The 23,643-nt window shown below is 40.5% G+C and overlaps 2 protein-coding genes across 2 annotated transcripts in view; one reads left to right on the top strand and one right to left on the bottom strand.

Annotated features, from left to right (window-relative positions):
* Positions 1 to 23,643, bottom strand: part of LOC148518781 (cytochrome P450 2C23-like) — a 395,981-nt gene that overhangs the window by 177,505 nt on the left and 194,833 nt on the right. The window lies entirely within an intron of this gene.
* The window catches only part of LOC148518784 (cytochrome P450 2G1-like), a 50,934-nt gene that overhangs the window by 1,175 nt on the left and 26,116 nt on the right, over positions 1 to 23,643 (top strand). The window contains exons 2-4 of the mRNA XM_088477121.1: positions 1,101 to 1,263; positions 21,536 to 21,688; positions 21,903 to 22,063. Of these exons, the coding sequence (XP_088333247.1) occupies positions 1,101 to 1,263; positions 21,536 to 21,688; positions 21,903 to 22,063 (477 nt within the window). The remainder of the gene's footprint in view (positions 1 to 1,100; positions 1,264 to 21,535; positions 21,689 to 21,902; positions 22,064 to 23,643) is intronic.

Below are 23,643 nucleotides of genomic sequence, written 5' to 3'. Positions count from 1 at the left end.
TGTCCATGCCACCTCTCCAATACCAGGGTATACATTATATCTCTACACTATATGAACACAATATTAGTGCAGAATTAGAGCGCTGTTGATCTCAACAGCGCTCTAATTCTGCACTAATATTGTGTTCATATAGTGCTGTTTGGAGCATTGGGGTTAAATGCTTTTTTGTGCAAAGGAGCTGCAGCTGAGAAGCACATAAGAATAGAGCCTCTGTTAGATAATAATATATCTCTACAGCCCTGTGGACAATGGGAATAATCTCCCCAAAATATGACATTTGCACCCATCATGTTCTATTTGGAAGGTGGGATGTTAAAATTCTGTCAATGTGCTCATCTAAATCAGTCCGTAGAAAGAAACAGGACTGAGCTATTGTGTTGTTGCACCTGATTAGAAATCTTATTGTGGCTTAATACCCATTCCAACTCACTTTAAATATTGCCCATACTGTGAGGTCCGGAGAATAAGAGAAAGAGGAATTGTAGTACAGATGCACCCAGTTACTTTATGGCTGATCACGCCACATACGTACGCACGTAGCACGCCATGTGATTCCTCGCGCCTGTATATTCTACGGTACACTATGGTACACACTGTGATCGCACCATGCATTCCAATGGAGGCACAGGCACGTACGTAGTGCATGTAGAAGCACGCGGGCACGCATCTCTCGTTATGCATGCTGCGATTTCCCGTGCCAGCAGCAAGGATATAGCTGGGCTTATCTGTGTCTCCATATAATGCAAAATCCAGCGACAAGAACTCTGCCCTTCTACTATTTAGAGGAAGGATATTTTTTTTTTATAGATATATGAAAATGCTTTAATTTGAAAACGTTTGCTTGCTACTAAACTACATTTTGGAGCAATAGGAAACAGTGACAGCTCAAGAGGTGGGGCTGCAGCATAGTCCATAAAGGGGATCCACACCAACTGCCATTAGTTGGCGATGTTTGGCTGCATTTGGGGTGACAGTTGGTGTGGCTCCCCTATTTGAATTTTGGACTGTGCTATAGCCTCACTTCTGGAGATGCCACTGATGGGAAATTACATTGACTATATTAACTTTATATGCCACAAATAATAATTTCTCTCATTCAGCTCAGTGAGAAATATGGTGATGTGTTTACCATTTATCTGGGGTCCCGTCCGGTCGTGGTGGTCACTGGATACAACTTAGTCAAAGAAATCTATTTAGACAAAGGAGATGACTATTTAAATCGGGGTGAAATGCCAGCCTGGAAACCTTTCTTCAAGAATTATGGTCAGTAACTAATCTCTCCTTATCTCAACAGATTCTTCCATATTATAATGTGCGCAAGAAGAAAACTTTCAATTTAAATCTATTGTGACAGTTCAGTGAGTTATCTAGTTTTTTTTTTTTCTAGACTTCTATATTATAAACACATTTATTGAACCACATATATAGACTATGGGGCATGCTCAATTGGGTGCAAGTTTAAAAAAAATCTCGCACCTGCAGGGTTTTTTCCACAGGTGCACGATTTTTGGTATTCAATAGGGGAGGGGGGGGGGCACTCTTATTTTTAGGAAAAATTGCATGGACCTACTTCTGAAGCCCTTGGACACCTCTAATGACTAATTAAGCAATTGAAAGTTTATGATTAGCTTAATTCGTCCCTAATTACTTATCTTTTGGAGCACTGTCTTCCTCCTCCTCCGCTTCCCTGACTAAAGTCTTCGGCCTTTGTCTTTTCCAGCAGCTTGAGTGTACTGTAGCTCCTGTCATTGTATGTAAGTGTGTGTGAGACCCCTGCCAGTCTGTGTATGTCTCTTGTGTGTGTGAGGGATGCTGCCAGTGTCTGTCAGTGTGCGAGGAGTGCTGCCAGTGTCTGTGAGGGGTGTCAGTGTGTGTCTGTCTGTCCTGTGTGCTTCAGATCCCCTTTCAGCAGTGTGTGTGTGTGATACCCATACCCTCGGTCAGTAGTGTGTATGTGCCTCCCTCCTGTGTGTGTGTGTGATACCCTCGGTCAGTAGTGTGTATGTGCCTCCCTCCTGCGTGTGTGTGTGGGGGGGTGGTGTGGTGCGCTTGCTGCAGATGGGAGAGGAGCACAGGAACAAAGGTGTGTGTGGCTGCATTTCCCCCTGTGGGATTTTGACCACAAAAAAACCTGCTACCAATTTTACTGTTAATTGGGTACCACTGGCATTGGGAGCACGCATACGCAAGATACTTAAAAATTGGTCATGAGGTTGGAATATTTTTTTTTGCAGACAAAAAACCCTGCAGCCAATTGAAAATGCTACTATATTTATTCTGCATATACACAGACTACCTTGCAGGGGTTAAAGTGTAAGCTATAGTTACAGTACACAAAGCAGTCTAGCGCTTAACCTCCCAAGTGGATGATAAAACTATATATATATATATATATATATATATATAATTACTGTGTTGTATGACTGCAGCCTCACACATCAATGTGGGATATATACAACACCCACAAAAAGACAGTATACCAGATTAGTAAATGAAAGCTCTGTCAATTTTTACACACTTAATTATACATTTAATAATAATCGCATATACATATAATTAAAATAAACACATACTATAATGTAACAATAAATAATACAGTCACTTGACCTAGTTCTCTAAAAGCACATAGCATCTGGAGTCAGCAAAACATTTTCATTTCACAAATCAAAATACTGTATCCTAGCAGTGCAGTTTGATATTCAAAAGATATATAACTTGTAGTTAATTACTAACAATTCAAGCAGGTGCACATGTTGGATGGTTATTTTGTGTCCAAGGGTAAAAGATAATAAGGAAAGGAAAAAAGTGAGGGCGCTAATCAACAGGTAATAGATTTAATAGTATATAAACATGACACATGTAATGATCACATCATCACTAAAAGATCGGGAGACATCACACAATAAAATTATAATAAATGAAAAATAATACATGAAAATAAATATAAATATAAAAATAAAAATAAAAATACCTAAATAATGACTAAAATGGTAAATTTACAGAGTAAGGATCTGAACTACCTAATACATAGACACAACGATCAGTATGCACCACACAGAATAGATACAATGTTAAATAGCATGAATAGTGTGTAGGCTCCTATAGAGCATAATTCAATACTGCTTAGCAACATAGAAACAGGGGAAAAAATGATAAATACAGTTGTCACAATTGTGACTCCAAATCCGAGAGAAAAATAAGCTTTATATTTGTTTGGAAAAACTCCGTATTTAGTAGCTCAACTCCCAAAAAAATAGTCAGTGTACATACAATCTCCTATTCAGCTGATGAACAGCAGTTCCACTGTAAAATAGAAGAGAAAAAAACTGTGTATACGTCCGTGTTACCATTCGGTTTCTTCAGACACCGACTGAAGAAACCGCCAATGAGCTTGAGGCGGAGAAACGCGTCATGAGTGCTCACCTGCTGATAAGGCTACGGGTCTCCTGGTTTCCGTCTGCCATGACTGTGCGAATGGCAACAATACTGCTGGCTTGTGCACCTGCCATGCAACATCGCGTTTGATATAAGGGATAACACTGTGGTTGAAAATAGAGTGGGATATATATAAGAAAATACCCACCAAACATGCATGTTGTCTAAAACTACTATCGGAAACCCATTTTGAGACTCCATAGCCTCACTATAAACAGTGTTTCAACTGCACATATACACTGTTTTTTTCTCTTCTATTTTACAGTGGAACTGATTTTCATCAGCAGAACAGGAGATTGTATGTACACTGACTATTTTTTTGGGAGTTGAGATACTAAATACAGAGTTTTTCCAAACAAATGTAAAGCTTATTTTTCTTTCGGGATGGAGTCACAATTGTGACAACTGTATTTATCATTTTTTCCCCTGTTTCTATGTTGCTAAGCAGTATTGAATTATGCTCTATAGAGCCTACACACTATTCATGCTATTTAACATTGTATCTATTCTGTGTGGTGCATACTGATCGTTGTGTCTATGTATTAGGTAGTTCAGATCCTTACTCTGTAAATTTACCATTTTAGTCATTATTTAGGTATTTTTATTTTTATATTTAGATTTATTTTCATTTATTATTTTTCATTTATTATAATTTTATTGTGTGATGTCTCCCGATCTTTTAGTGATGATGTGATCATTACATGTGTCATGTTTATATACTATTAAATCTATTACCTGTTGATTAGCGCCCTCACTTTTTTCCTTTCCTGGTTTTTCTTTTTTGGGAACTATCCAGTTTTCCCAAATTGGTAGGGCTAGCTGTTTAACAGGTGGAGTGTGATATAAAGCAGGCCCCTATTGTGTCCATAGGTACTAGTGCCTTTGGATTTCTTTTTTAAAGATTATACGTAAGTCTCTACTTGTAAACTGTATTTTTTAGTCAATTAGAGAGAATATATTCCATTTGTCAGTTGAAATAATATTATTCAATCCCTATTTGAGGTGCACATACAATATAAGTGCCTGGTGAGAGTGCCTTTGGAGGTTCAGAAGCTGGGCATTTTCTATAGGATGGAAGTGGTCATGTTGGAGTGTCTGCACATTCATCATACTTGTGATCTATTGCAGGACAGATTTAAAAGATTTCACATTTGATATGTTGCCATGGGCAAATGCAAGATTGTTAAAGGGTGGTTTCTACTCCTGAGCTGACAAATACATGGATAATGCTGTCTGCACTACTTTTACACTGCAGAACAGTAACCAGCAGTCATACCTCCTGACCTTGGGCATGATTCCAATGTGGACAGTATTGCACAGCCACAAGGAAGCTGTAGAAAATAGAGACCTCCTGCATGCATCTGTGATACAAGTGCAGCATCCTGAGGTGCTGACATGGGTCACTATTGCGACCATTGGCCACGTTGCATAAGCTGAAGCATCGGAACCCTCTGCCAGGTCCAGGAAGTCTAAGTCCAACTATGCAGACCCTGGGTTTGGAACGGCAACAAAACGGGGTGACATGCATCCGTTTTGTACAACGGTCCTGGTCTCCGCCCCTCAAATGCCTGAGCATGATTGACAGGGGTGGAGGACCCATTCTGCACATGCGCAAAATGGTCCTGAGCATGCGCAGACCCACAACAATAATAAATGTACGTAAACCATCGGATGTACGTACATACAGTATATGTATCAGGACCTTTGTCTGCATTTGGGGCAAAATTCTGACTGAGTACAGTAGCCCAAATCTATACTACCTACCAAAATTAGGACAGTTGGCAGACTCCTACCTGTCCTTGCAGGTTTCACTCCTAACTGAGGCATGTGTAACAGTGTGATTATAAGAAATATAATATAAAGGAGCTACTCTTAGCACGTATCCACTTGAATCTGGTTGTGGGCCTCATTTGGAAATTTTGTACACCTAGAGTTACAGGCACACACCTTTGGCTGCTTAAAAGCAGGCAATGCACTCAAGCAAGAGAGCATGCAATGGAAAAACACTGTGATGGTGTGAACCAAACAATTGGCATGAGTCCTGACTGAGTCAGACAAAATGAGATAGTAATTAAAAATCAGGAGAAACAGGAAGGATCTTTAACGTGGTACACAAAAAAACAAGATAATGAAATTATTACAAGCATTTGATCTTTATTCTTATTTCAATAAAATTGATCAAATTAATCCAACACATGGTCCTAATTATAACCAGTTACATAAGACTTAAAAACTAAAAAAAAATGTGTTTGACATTGTACCAATGTTATTCAACTTAAAGAAGCACAATATGATGGGGGAGAGATTTCAGGTCATCTGCCCTTTGCCCACCTTTTCATTTTGTTCCATTCACACATGTAATGGTGAGAGCAGGAAATTCACCATTTATCATACAATAGGGGGTATATTTACTAAAGTGCAGGTTTTTAGAAGTGGAGTTGTTATCCATAGCAACCAGTCAGATTCTAGCTGTTATCTTCTAGAAGGTGATAGATAAATGATAAGTAGAATATGGTTGGTTCCTATGGGCAACACATCCACTTCTAAAAATCCACACTTTAGTAAATACTGTATACCCTTTAGGGGTAAATTTACTAAGATGGGAGTTCTATTAAGAAGGGATGTTGCCCATAGCAGTCAATCAGATTTCAGGTCTTAATTTCTAGTAGGTGCTAGATAAATGAGAAGTAGAATCTAATTGGTTGCTATGGGCAACATCACTTCTTAAATAGAACTCCCATCTTAGTAAATTTACCACTAAGTGTTAGTTTGGTGTACTTAGTACTTTTTTTGTGTAGGGTTACTTATCTATTAGATAATCATTGCTATTATATTTCTTGTCACCAAATTGCTCTTCTAAGATTCACTATTATGGTATCTGTTTATTAATCAAGATAACCAAATGGTGGTGCGTTAATCTTGTAGCTAATTTGAACACACTAAAATTGCATTGACAGGGCAGAATTTAAACCAAGACGCCAATATTTATACACAATGTACTTTATATCAAAAACAAATAATATCAAATAACAATGTACATATAAATATAAAACAAATAAACACACATAAAATATGCATACAAAATAGACCACTATTCGGATCCTTATATATCTATAATTGGACCCAGTATCAAGTCCATAGTGCCACAATTATGTGTTAGTTTTTAAATCACTTAGTTCTCACCAGACTTGTAAATATAGGGAAGTCCTTTTTACAGTCCCACGGACCAATTTTCTCCAGTTTTACTAATAGCAAGGGACACTCGCAATGACAGTCCTTTGATATAAAGAACTTTTAATGTAGGTATTCCCAATCAGCCCGCACATATATTTAGAAGGCTCCGGCTTTGATGGTACATAGAGGCTCCAATAATGTCAACCTGTGACCGCCTCTCTTCAGCCGCTTACACACTCCGAATGCTGGAGGTCTGTCTCTGTTGGACTTCCAAGCGACCGGCTTCAATGGTTTGCAGAGGCACTAATTTAGTCAGCCTGTGACCGTCTCTCTCTCGCTGCCCATGTGCTACTAGTCCTGGAGGTCTGTCTCTGTTTGTGTACACACGGCTAGCTGTACCTGTATAGCAAGACTTCCAATTGAAGTAAGATGATGTCTGGCAAGGAATAATGACACAGAATCAGGTATCACTGACGCGCTTCGTTACCACCTATTGAAGCTTTATCAAAGAGTATGGATCAAAGCCGGAGCCTTCTAAATATATGTGCGGGCTGATTGGGAATACCTACATTAAAAGTTCTTTATATCAAAGGACTGTCATTGCGAGTGTCCCTTGCTATTAGTAAAACTGGAGAAAATTGGCCAGTGGGACTGTAAAAAGGACTTCCCTATATTTACAAGTCTGGTGAGAACTAAGTGATTTAAAAACTAATACATAATTGTGGTAATATGGACTTGATGCTGGGTCCAATTATAGATATATAAGGATCCGAAAAGTGGTCTATTTTGAATGCATATTTTATGTGTGTTTATTTGTTTTATATTTATATGTACATTGTTTTTTTATATAAAGTACATTGTGTATAAATATTGGCATCTTGGTTTAAATTCTGCCCTGTCAATGCAATTTTAGTGTGTTCAAATTAGCTACAAGATTAGCGCACCACCATTTGGTTATCTTCAGTGGACTACAGATTTCCCTTGGAAAATTTGTTTTTAAGTAAGTATACACAACCTACTGGTGTGTGCTGCTGTGTGTGTTTATAGTAGGATTTTTTGATTAGCGCCCAGCTTTTTAGTGTGTTGCGGGTGTTTATTATTCAGCCTTAATTTTATACTGCCTATTTTTCACCATGATCAATACACAAAATGCTTATTTACTATTATTGGGCACTTATAATACTACTTATGACAAATTTCATCTCATAAAATTAACACTTAGGACTGTTTCCTACAACACATCACTTGTAGTTTAGGCCACGAATAACATATTACTTTATGGTTGTTGAAAGAGGAGTGAGCTATTGCACAGACTCTATCTTTCTGTTATTGGGCAGACACTCCACGCTTCATCTGTCCTTGTACTAAAACATGCTGAGCACTAGGACCCAGAGTCTGCAAAAAGGTACTACTTCTAACCTGATATGTTGAAGCACATGTGACTGAAGTCATCTTCCCCTTGTACTGTGTAGAAGTGACTTGGTGGGAGACAGAAGACTCCCACTTAGCTCCAATAAGAGACCCAAGTGTATACCTGCACAAAAACTATCCAGATCCCAGTACCACTAACGGTTTGCAGCATACACTCACCAGCTGGAGAGCTGTATAGAGCCCTGTTACGCTCAAGCTTCGCACCATCACCAGTGTGCATGTAACAATAAAACCACTCCACTGATTAAGTAACTGGGCTGTTCATAGTTTGATTCATCCGCTGGTGTGTGCTTAACAACTCTACAATATAAACACCTGCACAAACATCATTTCCATCACTAGTAACTATACAAAGATAAATTATAACATTATTTATCTTGCATCTAAAAGTATCTAATTTGTAGCACTTAAGTTAGCTACACACTATGCGATTGTTTGATCAAACCGACAATCGGGTGATTTTTGGCAAATTCAAGGACCCGATATCTGTAATACATACTCAACAATTTAAATGAAATACCTGGCGATTTCACAGTGAATTTGCAAAATGTATGCCAACCAGGATGATGAAGTAATTAGGAAAAATTCTAGGAAATAAGGTCAAATTACCGAGAATGTCCTCACACTGCATGATATCGGGACATTTTGGCCGATATCACCTGGCAAGGCTGACCGGTCAAATAATCAAAGGAGGACGTTTGTAGCTGTTTTTTTTTATTATTTTTTCACCACAACAATCATGTCTACACAATATACCATAAAACAGCCCGATCACCTCATTATTAGCCAATCTGGTCAATTATTGTATAGCTTTAAATATTAGTTATAAGCTGTGGACTTTAAACTATTGTTCACGTGGCAAATACCTTGTTGAGGTATGTTTCTCTCATTTGTTATTTGTTATTACTGTCATGGTGAACACGCAAGTTAATGACACACAAGCAAAAATAATCTTAGTATTTACTGTAAGTTCATTATTATTGCAAAGACATTTATTACTGGAATGAGTATTCAATAAAAGCTGAATAATAAACAGATCAAGGGCCAGATTCAATTAGCTGCGAAAAAGACGAAACACAATGTTGTTTTCCCATAATTCGTGTGTTTTGGTGCGATATTTTGGCGTCATTCGTCTATGTGCATTCCCTTTTTTGCCCTATCCTATTACAAAAGACGCGAAAACACATTTGTGCAAAATCTGTGCATGGTGAAACCAGCCAAAAGTACAGCACATTATGGGGAAATCAATCTGTACCCTATAAAAATCCTACCTGACATAGGCATCAATATAGAAGTGTATTAGTGTACATAATAAAAGTATTTGGGGTTCTTAAATTGTGTTATATGGCTGTTATATGCATATTTGTATAAGTGTGCAAAAATTATAAATAGCAATATTTTTTGGAGAAAATAATTGCTGCAGTTAAATTGGGGTACATTAAAATTGGTGCTAGTGTCACCCCCATTTACTATTGGGTATGGAGATGAGGATTATGTTGTAGGGTTAAAGGGAGAGTAGCATATGTGTATAATATAAAAGTACTGTGTTATTCCACTGTGTGTGTATTGTAGAGGTACTGGTCACACTGGTGTGATATGTACCTGGTTTAATTCCTGACAGCGGCTGCCCGACAAAGGAGGAAATCCCGATAATCCTAAAGGTAAGTGTCAACTAATCTAACCTAACCCCCTAACCCTAACCCTCCTTAGGGGTGCCTAACCCTAACCTCCCCCCCTGTGCCCAACCCTAACCCCCCTCTAAGTGCCTAAACCTAATTCCCCCTTCCCTGCTGCCTAAACCATAAGTAAAGGGCCGGCTGGCTTGACCATTAAAGGGTGCTGTAACCCCCAAAGTACACTCCAAACCAAAATAAATATATTTTTTCTGTGTTTGTGAATTGTGTGTGCAGTAGCCGCACGTGCATCAACAAAGTAGTGCCAAGCGTGCGCCTGTGTCATAAGTAAAGGGCCGGCTGGCTTGACCGTTAAAGGGTGCTGTAACCCCCAAAGTACACTCCAGTCCAAACCAAAAAAAAAAATATTTTCTGTGTTTGTGAATTGTGTGCGCAGTAGCCGCACGTGCATCAACAAAGTAGTGCCAAGCGTGCGCCTGTGTCATAAGTAAAGGGCCGGCTGGCTTGACCGTTAAAGGGGCCTGTAACCCCCAAAGTACACTCCAGTCCAAACCAAAAAAAAAATTATTTTCTGTGTTTGTGAATTGTGTGCGCAGTAGCCGCACGTGCATCAACAAAGTAGTGCCAAGCGTGCGCCTGTGTCATAAGTAAAGGGCTGGCTGGCTTGACCGTTAAAGGGTGCTGTAAACCCAAAGTACACTCCAGTCCAAACCAAAAAAAAAAATATTTTCTGTGTTTGTGAATTGTGTGCGCAGTAGCCGCACGTGCATCAACAAAGGAGCAGCGCCAAGCGTGCGCCTGTTTCCCATAAATAAAGAGCCGGCTGGCTCATTTCTTAAAGGCTGGTGTAACCCACAAAGTGCACTACTCTCCAGCAAAAATAAAAAAATATTTTCTGTGTTTAGCCGCACATCAAATCGATATAACATAAATGGAGGACCAAACTTTCTCCGATAAAAATAAAATAGAGAAAGATCAAGAACCACTTCCTCCTAGTGCTGACGCTGCTGCCACTTTTCATGAATTAGACGATAACATGCCATCAACGTCGTCTGCCAAGGCCGATGCCCAATGTCATAATAGAGGGCACATACAATCCCAAATGACAAAGTTCAGGAAAATGACCTTAAAAAAACCATTTAAATCAGCTGAAGAGAAACGTAAACTTGCCAATATGCCATTTACGACACGGAGTGGCAAGGAACGGCTAAGGTCGATCCCTAGTATGTTCATGACTAGTGGTTCAGCTTCACATGACGATGGAAGCACTCGTCCCACTAAAAAAATCAAAAGAGTTAAGCTGGCAAAAGCACAGCGAAGAATTGTGCTTTCTAAGAAAATATCACAAATCCCCAAGGAGAGTCCAAGTGTGGTGGTGGTAGCGATGCCTTACCTTCCCAGCACTGGACTGGAAGAGGTGGCTCTTTCCACCATTTGCACGCCCCCTGCAAGTGCTGAAAGGAGCACCCACAGTCCACTTGCTGATATGCAAATTGAAGATGTCACTGTTGAAGTACAACAGGATGAGAATACTGGTGTAGCTGGCGCTGAGGAGGAAGTTGGCGAGGAGGATTCTGATGGTGATGTGGTTTGTTTAAATCAGGCTCCGGGGGAGACAGTTGTTGTCCATGGGATGAAAAAGCCCATCACGGTCATGCCTGGGCAGAAGACCAAACATTCCACCTCTTTGGTCTGGCAATATTTCTATTCAAATCCGGACAACAACTGTCTTGCCATATGTACCTTATGTAAAGGTGGAATAAGTAGGAGTAGGGACGTTAACCACCTAGGAACATCCTCCCTTATACGGCACCTGCAGCGCGTTCATAATAAGTTACTGTCAAGTTCAGAAACTTTGGCTAAGACCGTAAGCAGTCCAGGGACACCTAAATCCCGTTGTCCTGTTGTATCCAAGCGCCTGCAAACCACACCGTCAACTCCCTCCTCGTCAATTTCCTCCTTAGTCAGGATCGGAAGTAGTCCTGCAGGCTATGTCACTGGCATGACTGACTCTCCAATCCCGGATTCCTCCGGAGGATCCTGCATTGCTACGCCTCCTGCTGCCGCTGCTGCTGTTGCTGCTGCTGGGAGTCGTTCATCATCCCAGAGAGGAAGTAGGAACACCACTACTTTTACTAATCAATTGACCCTCCAACAGTCCTTAGCGAGGAGGATGAAGTACGACAGCAGTCATCCAGAAGCAAAACGTATAACTGAGGCCTTGACTGCTATGTTGGTGTTAGACGTGCGTCCGCTATCCGCCATTAGTGCAGTGGGATTTAGACAATTGATGGAGGTAGTGTGTCCCCGGTTCCAAATCCCGTCTAGATTCCACTTCACTAGGTAGGCGATACTGAGACAGTACAGAAACGTCAGAAAAGGTGTCCTCAGTGTCCTGAAAAATGCCGTTGTACCCAATGTCCACTTAACCACGGACATGTGGAAAAGTAGAACAGGGCAGACTAAAGACTATATGACTGTGACAGCCCACTGGGTAGATGTATCACCTTACGCAGCAACAGCAGCAGCGTCACCAGTCGCAGCATCTCAGAAACGCCAGCTCGTTCCAAGGCAGGCTACGCTGTGTATCACCGGTTTCAGTAAGAGGCACACCGCCGACAACCTCTTAGAGAAACTGAGGGAAATCATCGCCCAGTGGCTTACCCCACTTAGACTCTCCTGGGGATTTGTGATATCTGACAACGCCACCAATATTGTGCGGGCATTACATCTGGGCAAATTCCAGCACGTCCCATGTTTTGCTCACACAATAAACTTGGTGGTGCAGAATTTTCTGAAAAGTGACAGGGGCATGCAGGAGACGCTTTGGGTGGCCCGAAAAATTTCAGGCCACTTTCGCCATTCAGCGACTGTGTGCCGAAGACTGGAGCACCAGCAAACACTCTTGAACCTGCCCCGCCATCACCTGAAGCAAGAGGTTGTGACGCGGTGGAACTCAACCCTCTATATGCTTCAGAGGATGGAGGAGCAGCAAAAGGCCATTCAAGCCTATACAGCCACCTATGACATAGGCAAAGGAGGGGGTATGCACCTGACTCAAGCACAGTGGAGAATGATTTCCGTGTTGTGCAAGGTTCTCCAGCCCTTCGAACTTGCCACACGTGAAGTCAGTTCAGACACTGCCAGCTTGAGTCAGGTCATTCCCCTCATCAGGCTTTTGCAGAAGCAGCTGGAGAAAGTGAAGGAGGAGCTAAGATGGAGCGATTCCGCTCAGCATGTGGGACTTGTGGATGAAGCCCTTCATTTGCTTTGCCAGGATTCCAGGGTGGTCAATCTGTTGAAATCAGACCACTACATTTTGGCCACCGTGCTCGATCCTAGGTTTAAAGCCTATGTGGTGTCTCTCTTTCCGGCCGACACAAGCCTGCAGAGGTGCAAAGACCTGCTGGTGAACACTGTCAGCTGAAGCGGAACATGACACGTCAACAGCTCCTTCTTCATTTTCTCCCGCAACTGGGGCTGCCAGGAAAAAACTTAGGTATCTTAAGCAACCTGCTGGCGGTGATGCAGGGCAGGCAGGACCAAGTTTGGACATCTGGTCCGGACTGAAAGACCTGGCAACAATTTCTGACATGTCTACTGTCACTGCATATGATACTGTCACCATTGACAGAATGGTGGAGGATTACATCGGTGACAGCATCCAAGTAGGCATGTCAGACAGTCCATACCTGTACTGGCAGGAAAAAGAGGCAATTTGGAGGCCCCTGTACAAACTGGCTCTATATTACCTGAGTTGCCCCCCCTCCAGTGTGTTCTCCGAAAGAGTGTTTAGTGCAGCCAGGAACCTTGTCAGCGAAAGGCGTAGGAGGTTGCTTCCACAGAATGTGGAGAAGATGATGTTCATCAAAATGAATTATCAGCTCTTCCAGGGAGACCAGCCTCCAGAACGTACAGAGGGACCTGTGGTGGTGGATTCAAGTGGGGACGAGTTAATACTTTGTGAGGATGAGGATGTACACACTGAAGAGGGTGAGGAATCGGTGGATGAGGAGGATGAGGATGACATCTTGCCTCCGTAGAGCCAGTTTGTGCAGGGACACATTAATTGCCAGCTTGTTTTGTGGGGGCCCAAACGAACCAATCATTTCAGCCACAGTTGTGTGGCAGACCCTGGCACTGAAATGATTGGTTTGTTAAAGTGTGCATGTCCTGTTTATACAACATAAGGGTGGGTGGGAGGGCCCAAGGACAATTCCATCTTGCACCTCTTTTTTTTCTTTGCATTATGTACAGTTTGGGGCCTAGTTTTTCAAACTGCCATCCTGTCTGCCACTGCCGTATCATGCCTAGATGGGTCAAGTGTTTGTGCCGCCCACTCGTGTCACTTAGCATAGTCATCCAGCTACCTCGGTGCAACCTTTTGGACATAAAAACACTATTGTGAGGTGTGAGGTGTTCAGAATAGACTGGAAATGAGTGGAAATTAAGGTTATTGAGGTTAATAATAGCATAGGAGCAGAAAAACCTACAAATTCTGTGATTTTAGCTGTTTTTATGCTTTTTTTCAAAAAAATACAGATCCAAAACACAAAACCCAGAACCCAAAACACGGAAGGGTGGTTTTGGCAAAACCAATCCAGATCCAAAACACGAAGAAAGATCCAGATCCAAAACCAAAACACAAAACACGAAAAGTGGCCGGTGCACACCCCTAATATATATATATATATATATATATATATATATATGTATATAGATAGTATATACAAGAAGTCAATCTGCCATCAAACTATTCCTCATAATAGTTTTGGTTTGATACACCAGCTCCAATAATTTTCACTATTTTTGTCATCCTGGCAGCTAACCTGAACTGTGTAAATGGACTGACAAAACTATCAAACAGATTTATATATAGAAATATATAATTGCCGTTTTGAACATAACCTTGTACTAGATATATATTCAGTACTGGGCGTTAATTAGTAGTGCTGTGTAGGAGATTAAAACAATGTTATGGTGGGCATCTTCTAAGTGTTTAAATCTAATGTAATTTGGTAGTCCTACTGAATTAAAATTAATAAGCATTCAGTAGGGGGAGTTAGAAATGTAATAGATATCTTGGTTTATAGGTGCCTGTTTTATCTTGATACATATTGTACTGAAATGTTATAAATATTGTAAGTGATATTGTCATAATATATTTATTAACTAAATGAATGGACAGCGCTGATGGGAAAAAAATAATAGTAGTGAACAAAATCCATAAAAGACCAAGAAATATGCCCATATGTATAAAACAAAATGCATTTATTAAACATCATTATATTCTTACACTTCTATTTTAAAATGTACAAATATGTGCAATTTATCTGTTGATAAGCATGATCTATATGCATATACAAATACAGTAGGTGTGAATGAATGGCTCTGTCTTTTGTGAAACAAGGGAGATGTTCAAGAAAAAATACTTATCTCCTGTTGTTTATGGATAGTATTGAATCCTTGTGTTGTGGGTATTTTTATTAGAATTTTTTCTTTTTCTCCAAATTGGATTGTTCATGCATAAAAAGTAGAAATAATACAAGAGTGTTGTTTTTCAAAATTTCTTATCCTTATATACAAAAATAGTCTGTGAAAGGTTTTAGTCTTATTGTCCCCTTAAGATGTAAAAAAATATTATGTATGTATGCGTTAATCTGTTTAAGAAAGGTAACTAATTGCATTGGGTATAAAATAACATACATAATATTTAAAAAAAAAAAAAAAAACATCGAATAAGAATACCCATAACACAAGGATTTAATACTATCCATAAACAACAGGAGATAAGTACTGTGTTTTTCCTTGAACATCTCCATTGTTTCACAAAAGACAGCAGCATTCATTCACACCTACTGTATTTGTATATGTCTTTATGTTAGACCTTGAGGGATAGGTCATCTTGATGTGAACAGGCTGAAGTCTTTCCAGCAGAGCCACTTCCTTTCTCCCATCCCAGTGTTTTGCATGATCTATATGCAAATTTATATAATATAGCAGGAATTAAAAAATAATAATAAATTAAAAAACATCCACAACGGTGTTAAAAAATTATAATTTTGTAATTATTTGGTATGTAAATACATACACAAATTACTCTGTTTAAATTGTAGCAGCCAATGTTAAAATATAATCAATTACCCACTGTAAATGGAAAAAAAATCCCTGTAGATCTGGTGTTTAACAATGGGAATTCATCTGCTCAAAATAAGGATATAGTAATAAATTGTTCCATATAAAAGTTCCAATATGGAGCCAATAAAATTACTTTGTTGCTAGAAATAGTAACAACACTCCAGCATCTGTTGAAATGCAAATCCGTTTGATATACTTGCCAATTATGCTGTTAGAAAGCCGTATTTTATTGACAGTGCCCGGCCTCTGCAGTGAATGGCACTCGTATTCACCTTAGGCGATTTTGAGTGTTCTTTAATATAGCCCCAAATATGATGAAGTACCTGGTCGGCTCGGAATCGGTATGAAATACCGGCTGACGCATGGCCGGCAGTTCGATTCCTGGCAGTGTCAGTCCGACAGATGCAGAGATCCCGGGAGCAGCAGCCAGACAGCACTGGAAATCCCGATCATCCCTAGGTAAGTACAAACTAACCTAACCCCCCTAACCCTAACCTCCCCCCGGGGGTGCCTAACCCTAACCCTCCCTCCCCCTAGCCTAACCCTAACTTCCCATGGGGGTGCCTAACCCTAAGTCCCCCCCGGGTGCCCTAAATCTAACCCTCCCTCCTGCAGCTGTTCGCAGCGGCACCCGGCATCCCTTCGATCGGGATGCCGGGCGCCGATCTCCCGGCTTTGGAAAAATGAAAGGCATCTAGATTTAGATGCCTGTCATTTAACCCTCGCCGGGATAAAGCAATCGGGAAGCCGGCTGTCGGGCTTACGTCAGCAGGTTTCCCGATTGAATACCGGTCAGCTCAACCTCTGATATTGGTGAGGGTGCCGCCGGCATGCAGTATTGTGGACCTCAGTCTCCATCCTTGTCCCTCTGTGCGGGGAGCGTGCTGCAGGTCCACTATTTCTAGCTACTTTATTGGCTTCATTTTCAACTTTTATATGGAACAAAGTATTACTAACTCCATTTTTTGAGTAGATGAATTCCCATTGTTAAACACCAGATCTAAAGCGGTGTTTTTTCAATTTACAGTGGGTGATTGATTATGTTTTAACATTGGCTGCTGCAATTTAAACAGAGTAAATTTTGTATGTATTTACATACCTAATAATTACAAAACTATCATCATTTTTAACAGTGTTGTTGTGGATGTTTTTTCATTTATTTATTTTTTTTCGTTCCTGCTATATTATATAAATTTGCATATAGATCATTCTATCAACAGATCTTTTGCACATATTTATACATTTTAAAATATAAGTGTAAGAATATACTGTAATTCGATGCTTAATAAATGTAATGTTTTATACTGTACATATGGGAATATTTATTGATCTTTAATGATTTTTGTTTATTGCAATTATATTTTTCCCATCAGCACTGTCCATTCATTTAGTTAATTAATTTCTCTTTTTGATTTGCTACCACATGAGACAGATGCAGAGGGATAAGAGATTATATTGTGATTCCATTCTGCGCCTGTGGTTATTTTGTTTAGGTTTCTTTGCCTCATATTATATACAACATTCCATAAGTAACCTTTCCTTTTAAGACTATCAGACACTAGTGTTCCAGCAGAATAAAAACAAATATTCTTTTGTTGGGATGACCTTTGTCTGTGTGTGGTGTTAATGTTTGAGACCTTAATAGGTAGTAGTCCTTTCTCTACTCTTAATCACTATTGTAGGGGTTTCCCGAGCCAACCCCTTTGTCCACTGTCATCAAACAAACATTAATGACTTGGGTGGAGGCATCGCTAAGGTGAGACAGCGACAAGACCTTTGTACCTCTGAAACCCAGAAAGATACTACAGAAGAGCAATAAGTAGGGGTTACACTACTAAGTTTTTGTGTCTATAAAGTGCACTTTTAAATTTGTTTAAAAGATGCACCTGCTGCAGCCACCTGCATTGTTTTAAACACCTGTTCCATCCATACAGCCCCCTAAAATACCTGACCCAGTACTTTAAACCCATTTTCCAACACTTTTCATATTTTGACCCCAAAATAACATGCCATTATTAAGGGGAATTAAGTTAAATAAAAAATATTTTTGCCTAATTAGTCATTAGAGGGGTGTCCAAAGGGTTCTGGACCAAGTCTCCACATTTTTAGTTAAAAATAGGGATTTTGCACATTTTTTTCACCTGCTCTGTGATGGTGAAAACAGTGTGCCAGTTTTTGTCTATGGAGTTTTTGCACCTGTGGCAATAGGACTACACAATAAACATTTTTGTGCAAAAGGTTTGCACCTGCGAATGATTTTCGCCAAAACGCAGCTTTTCGCGGCTAATTGGATCTGGTCCCAAAACTTCAAGCATATTGTTTTCAGTAGATCAGATAAAGGATTGCCTAACCAATTAAGCGATCTTGAAGTAGACTCCATGCACTCAGCAGATATGATGGATAATCTGTCTTTCTAGCGGTCCCTTAGTGAAAAATCTTTTCACCCACACAGATTATTTTGTGTCTCCTGAGTGAAATGGCAGAAAAAACGAAAGTTCTGAACAGCATGAGTACTCTGGAAGAGGAGAAGCAAACTCCACCTATGGCCCGTATTCAATTTGAGGTGAATAGTCCAGACTTTTCACCTGCTGCACTTTTCGCCTCCTTCGCCTGTTTTCCAGGTGGAAAAGTATCGCACGCGTGCCCGATATTCCCCCTATGCAATTTCAAAGTATGCGAAAACGGGAACCGGCGAAGCTTGGAGCAGCGAAAAAATAAGGGAATTTTTGGGAAATCATCCTAGGACCCCCTAAAGATGTCCAGACATGGGGGATCACTATGCCTCCCCCCATTTTTGCATGCGGAAGGGAAGTAAGGTTTTAAATAGCCGCGGCAGGTGCATAAATGCAGCTTTGAAGAAGGTGATGCAGAAGAGCATTTAGCAGTTTTTGTGGGGGAAAATTACTATGCCCACCAAATTTGAGGCACATGAAAATGGAGGCAAGCATATTTTTAAGTGCCTAAAATGATTTTTAAAAATTCTTAAAAAATGCACCTGCTGCTACTCCCGCAATGAAGAAAACACCTGCCACATATAAGGGAACCCCTCTGGAATCATTTTGGCTATTTTAGAAGAGTGTTCACAATATTTTTTTTTAACCCCAAAATTTTAAATATTTTTTGGGGTGTCCCTATTTTTTTTTAAAAAAACTTTTTTTTACATGCATTGCTTTTAGGGGGCATTCCCAGGGGTGCAGGCTATTTTTTTAAGCCTGCACCCCTAAACCCCAATTCTGCACTTTTTTTTTCGCCAGCTAAAGGCTGGAGAACAATGATCCCCATTATCCCCATTTTTTTTACATTGACTTTTCGCACCGTCGAAAAGTCAATGTAATTGAATAGGGGGATAATACAAACAGGCGAAAATGACATCAACGGCGATAAACGACTTTTTGCTTCATATTGAATACTGCCCTATGTATTAAAACTAAATAAATAAAAAAATAAAAAATTCTATTTGCACAGGGATCCCCCCAAAATATAACCAACATTAGTGTTTTTAGCCTAGTGCTAGTTACCACAACATCAGGGGAAAAACTGACATGGAGCCCAACTCATTTTAGGGTAACCAGGCTTTACCAGCCAGTGATGTTGAAACCATAGAGGGAAACCTGCAGTGTGGGTGTCCCTCCACCATGATTCCATTAAGCCCTTGGCTAGTTGGCACCACATCTGGTTCCCTGGGGTTATTATGCCCACAAGAAATGTGCAGTCCCCCCTCCTTGGTATGCCCAGCCAATAGCTGTAAGGCTCTTCCTTTACCCATATAACAGTGCTACTTATAATTTGGGGGAAATGCCCACACATTTTGATTCTTTTTAAAAAAAATCCCTACAATATACGTAGATGAACATGGGGTACGTGTTCCGTGGGGATGTCAGGAGCGTGTAGATGGAATTTCAGGCTATTCAAAGTTGAGCGTACACAAAGATATACCTGTTTTCAGATAGATCTCTTCCAACAATGACAGGCCTAGTGATAAAGATATCCCACCAGTCCCCCAGCTCTACACCTCCTCCTTTCTTGGATCACCCATAACCATCCATTTTACCAACTATGACATCATTCTCCCCTGTATCTTTTAGAGCAAGTCATGGCCCTCATCTGGTCCTCATCCCCTTCCACTTCCCCCCTTGAACCTATCCCTTCATGTCTCCTCCACTACCTCTCTCCTTGTGCCTTTTCCCATCTTGCTCGCCTCCTCAGTCTCTCCATCTCATCTGGCACTGTCCCTTCTGCATTCAAACATGCCCTTGTCTCCCACATTCTTAAAAAAACTTACCCTTGATCCTAACACTCTCTCCAACTACCGTCCCATGTCTCTCCTCCCTTTTGCCTAAAAGCTCCTAGAGCGTATTGTCTATAACCACCTTACCACCTTTCTTTCCTCCCACTCCCTCCTTGACTCTTTTCAGATTGGCTTACATTCTCTCCACTCCACTGAAATTGCCCTCACAAACATCAGCAATGACCTCCTTGCTTCCAAATCCAAGGACCACTACTCTCTACTCATTCTCCTTGACCTCTCTGCAGCCTTTGACACTGTGGACCACCCTCTCCTGCTGCAAATACTTCACTCCCTTGGTCTATGTGACACTGCCCTCTCCTGGCTGTCGTCCTACCTCTCTGACCAGTCATTCTCTGTCTCCTCTCATGACTCTTTTTCCCCGCCACAGCCTCTTACAGTAGGTGTTCCCCAAGGTCCTGTTCTTGGACCTCTATTATTCTCCCTCTATACATCCTCCCTAGGTTAACCCATCAGCTCTTTTGACCTCCATTATCATCTCTATGCTGATGATACTCAGATCTACCTTTACTCCCCTGACCTCTCCCCTTCTCTCCTCACTTGTATCTCCAACTGTCTCTCTGCTATGTCTTCCTGGATGTCCCAGCGATTTCTTAAACTTAATATGTTTAAGACTGAGCTGATCATTTTCCCACCCTCAAATATAACCTCACTTCCCACTATATCTTTAAAAATTGATGGCACAACTATCTCCTCTAGCACCAAAGTGCGCTGTCTTAGACTTATCCTGGACTCCGCCCTCTCTTCCAAACCACATATCCAGAGCCTCTGACAGTCCTGTTGATGCCAACTGATTACTTCCTCCCACTCCCGCTTCCAAGATTTTGCCCATGCTGCATCCGACCTTTGGAACACTCTTCCTCTCCCCATCAGACTCTCCACATCTTTACAATCCTTCAAATGGCTCTCAAGACCCACTACTTCATCAAAGCCTTCCGGCTCCCATTCTAACTTCCTGCAACATTCTCCTTCCTCCCATTTTATCACATCTGTGTCACACCTGTTTGTCTGCCCCTCCCCTTTAGAATGTAAGCTCTGACAAGCAGGGCCCTCTACCCTCTTGTGCTTCTCCTTACTTTACTTTCATCTACTTCTTACCCTTCACCAGGGCATCTAACACTTGGTTGCTTACGCTCTCTTGCATATCTTGGTGTTATGGTCACTAATATAGCAATGTATATTATCCATGTCCTTGTCCTATATTGTATTGTACTGTAAGTCGCTTGTCAATTGATTTGTTATGTACTTTGTAAGGCTCTGCAGAACACTTGTGGTGCAATCTGGAAAAGACAGAATTAAAAATTTAGCCTGTGGACTCCCAATTACTGTATTTCAATTATATACTACAGTATAATTTAAAAGTTGTTCATCTTAAATTAAATATTGAATATGATGTGACTTATTTTGCTGTTCACAGGCCTCATTTACACCACCAATTATGAAAGGTGGAGGGAACTCCGACGTTTTTCTCTCCTCACATTGCGGGATTTTGGCCTTTGGAAAAGGAGCACTGAAGATCGCATTCAGGAGGAGACTCATTGCCTGGTGTCAGAGCTAAAGAAGACTGAAGGTTAGTACAAAAGGCACACAATTAGAATATTTAGGACATGGGTAGATTTTATAGTATTATTAATACCTTTATTACCATATGCCTGGACATCATAGTTGGACCTCCTCTCTGAGATCTCCTGGCCATGATTATTATCCCTTTAAGCTTATAATAGCTGTTAGTATGGCAATCATGTTTAAGACTAAAACATTCCAATCTTATAATTACCTTCTAGAAAGATTCTGTGACCCTCGACACTATTTCAGCAGAGCTGTTTGCAATGTTATCTTCTCCGTTATGTTTGGAAATCGTCATGAATACGGAGACAAGGAGATAGATAATATTTTGTCTTATATGTATGAAACATTTTTGATGGTCAGCTCAGCATGGGGACAGGTAACAATGAACTTATATTCTATAGTATATGCATTCAACATAAATGGCAAAATTGGACACTTGCTCAGCTAGCTACTGTACGTACAGGTTCAGTCTCCCATATCCAAAATGCTTGGAACCAGAAGTATTTTGCATATCAGATTTTTCCGCATTTTGGAATACTTGCATACCATAATGAGATGTCTAGGGGACGGGACCCATGCCTAAACACAGAATGCATTTATGTTTCATATACACTGAAGGTAATTTCATACAATGTTTTTAATAATTTTGTGTATCAAACAAAGTTTGTGCACATACATGAAATTAATTTATGTTTAATATACACCTTATACACTCAGAACAAACCCCTTAAATAACATATAAATAAATCAAAATAAATAGAAAATATCTAAATAGAAAAGATAATAATAACAGATTAGACTAAAGCCCATACTTCATATGTCTGATGTTGTCATATCTGATGTTTTATGTGTATATGTTACTATCCAAAGATGGACTTCATTCAGATATACTTTAAAATATGATATATATTAATAAATAATGAATCTAATGAACATTTACAACTGCCGAGGAGCAGGAAGCATTAAAATGGAAAGACCCGTAGAAACAGAGAGTCATTATGGCAACACATAAACAAAGTGCAATGACTGGAAAAAGGGCGGAAGTAATACATAGTGAAAGGCAGAAAATACATGCTGCCAACCAACTAGTGCACACCATATATGGGATGAAGACACCGCCAATGGGAGAAACGACACACCCATCCGCCAATCATAAAATGAGGGGGGGTGCCAATGCTCTCTCTGGCACAGGGTACCAAAAATTCTAGTTACGGTTCTGCTGATTATGAGGGCATATTTGGATACAACTCATAATATGTACAGTTTGGCTCTGCATACTGTGTGTGTGAAATATGCAACTTTTGTGACCACTAGTGTATTGAGTAATCAGTTTTACTCATAACTGTACAAATATTGCATTAAGTTGTATGGCGCGAGTCCACCACACTATCATGCTCTAACTTGGGCTATTTCATTAAGTTAACCCTGTCCTATCTGTATACGTATTTTGTTCATGTGAGAGTTTTCCAAAAGGAACACAAAGTTAAAAAATTGCCTGTGAAACAGGATGGGCTCGAGGTCTGTCAATACAAAATTGGAAGACTAGACAGCGCTATAAAGCACACTAAAATAAATTTAGGTTTAAATCTCTGTGATTTTGCAGGAAAAAAAAAACTAAGAAAACTAAGCATTTATTAAAAAACTAAGACCCTCATTTAGACCCGCTCGCAAGCGCTATGCGCTCGCAAGTGGGTCGATGGTGAGGGCCTGCGCACACGCAGCGCTCGCAGTGAGCGTGCGCAAGCCCCAGAGCGAGTGAAAAATTCACTCGCTCCGGGGCTCGCTACAAACGGAGCGGCTGTCGATGTTGATTGACAGCTCGCCCCGTTTTGTAGGCGGGGTGGCCAGACAAACGGAGGTGTTCCTGAAGGAATGCCTGCCATTTGTAGGTGGCCCTACTGAAATCACCAGTGATGTCAGTAGGGAGCTTCCTGCTCTGTTATAGCAGGAAGCTAC

Source organism: Taudactylus pleione, unplaced genomic scaffold (assembly GCF_031769625.1).
Source record: "Taudactylus pleione unplaced genomic scaffold, aTauple2 ptg000199l, whole genome shotgun sequence".
Taxonomy (NCBI): Eukaryota; Metazoa; Chordata; class Amphibia; order Anura; family Myobatrachidae; genus Taudactylus; species Taudactylus pleione.
Note: the sequence above shows the minus strand (reverse complement) of the source record. Positions and strands in the feature narration are given on the sequence as shown.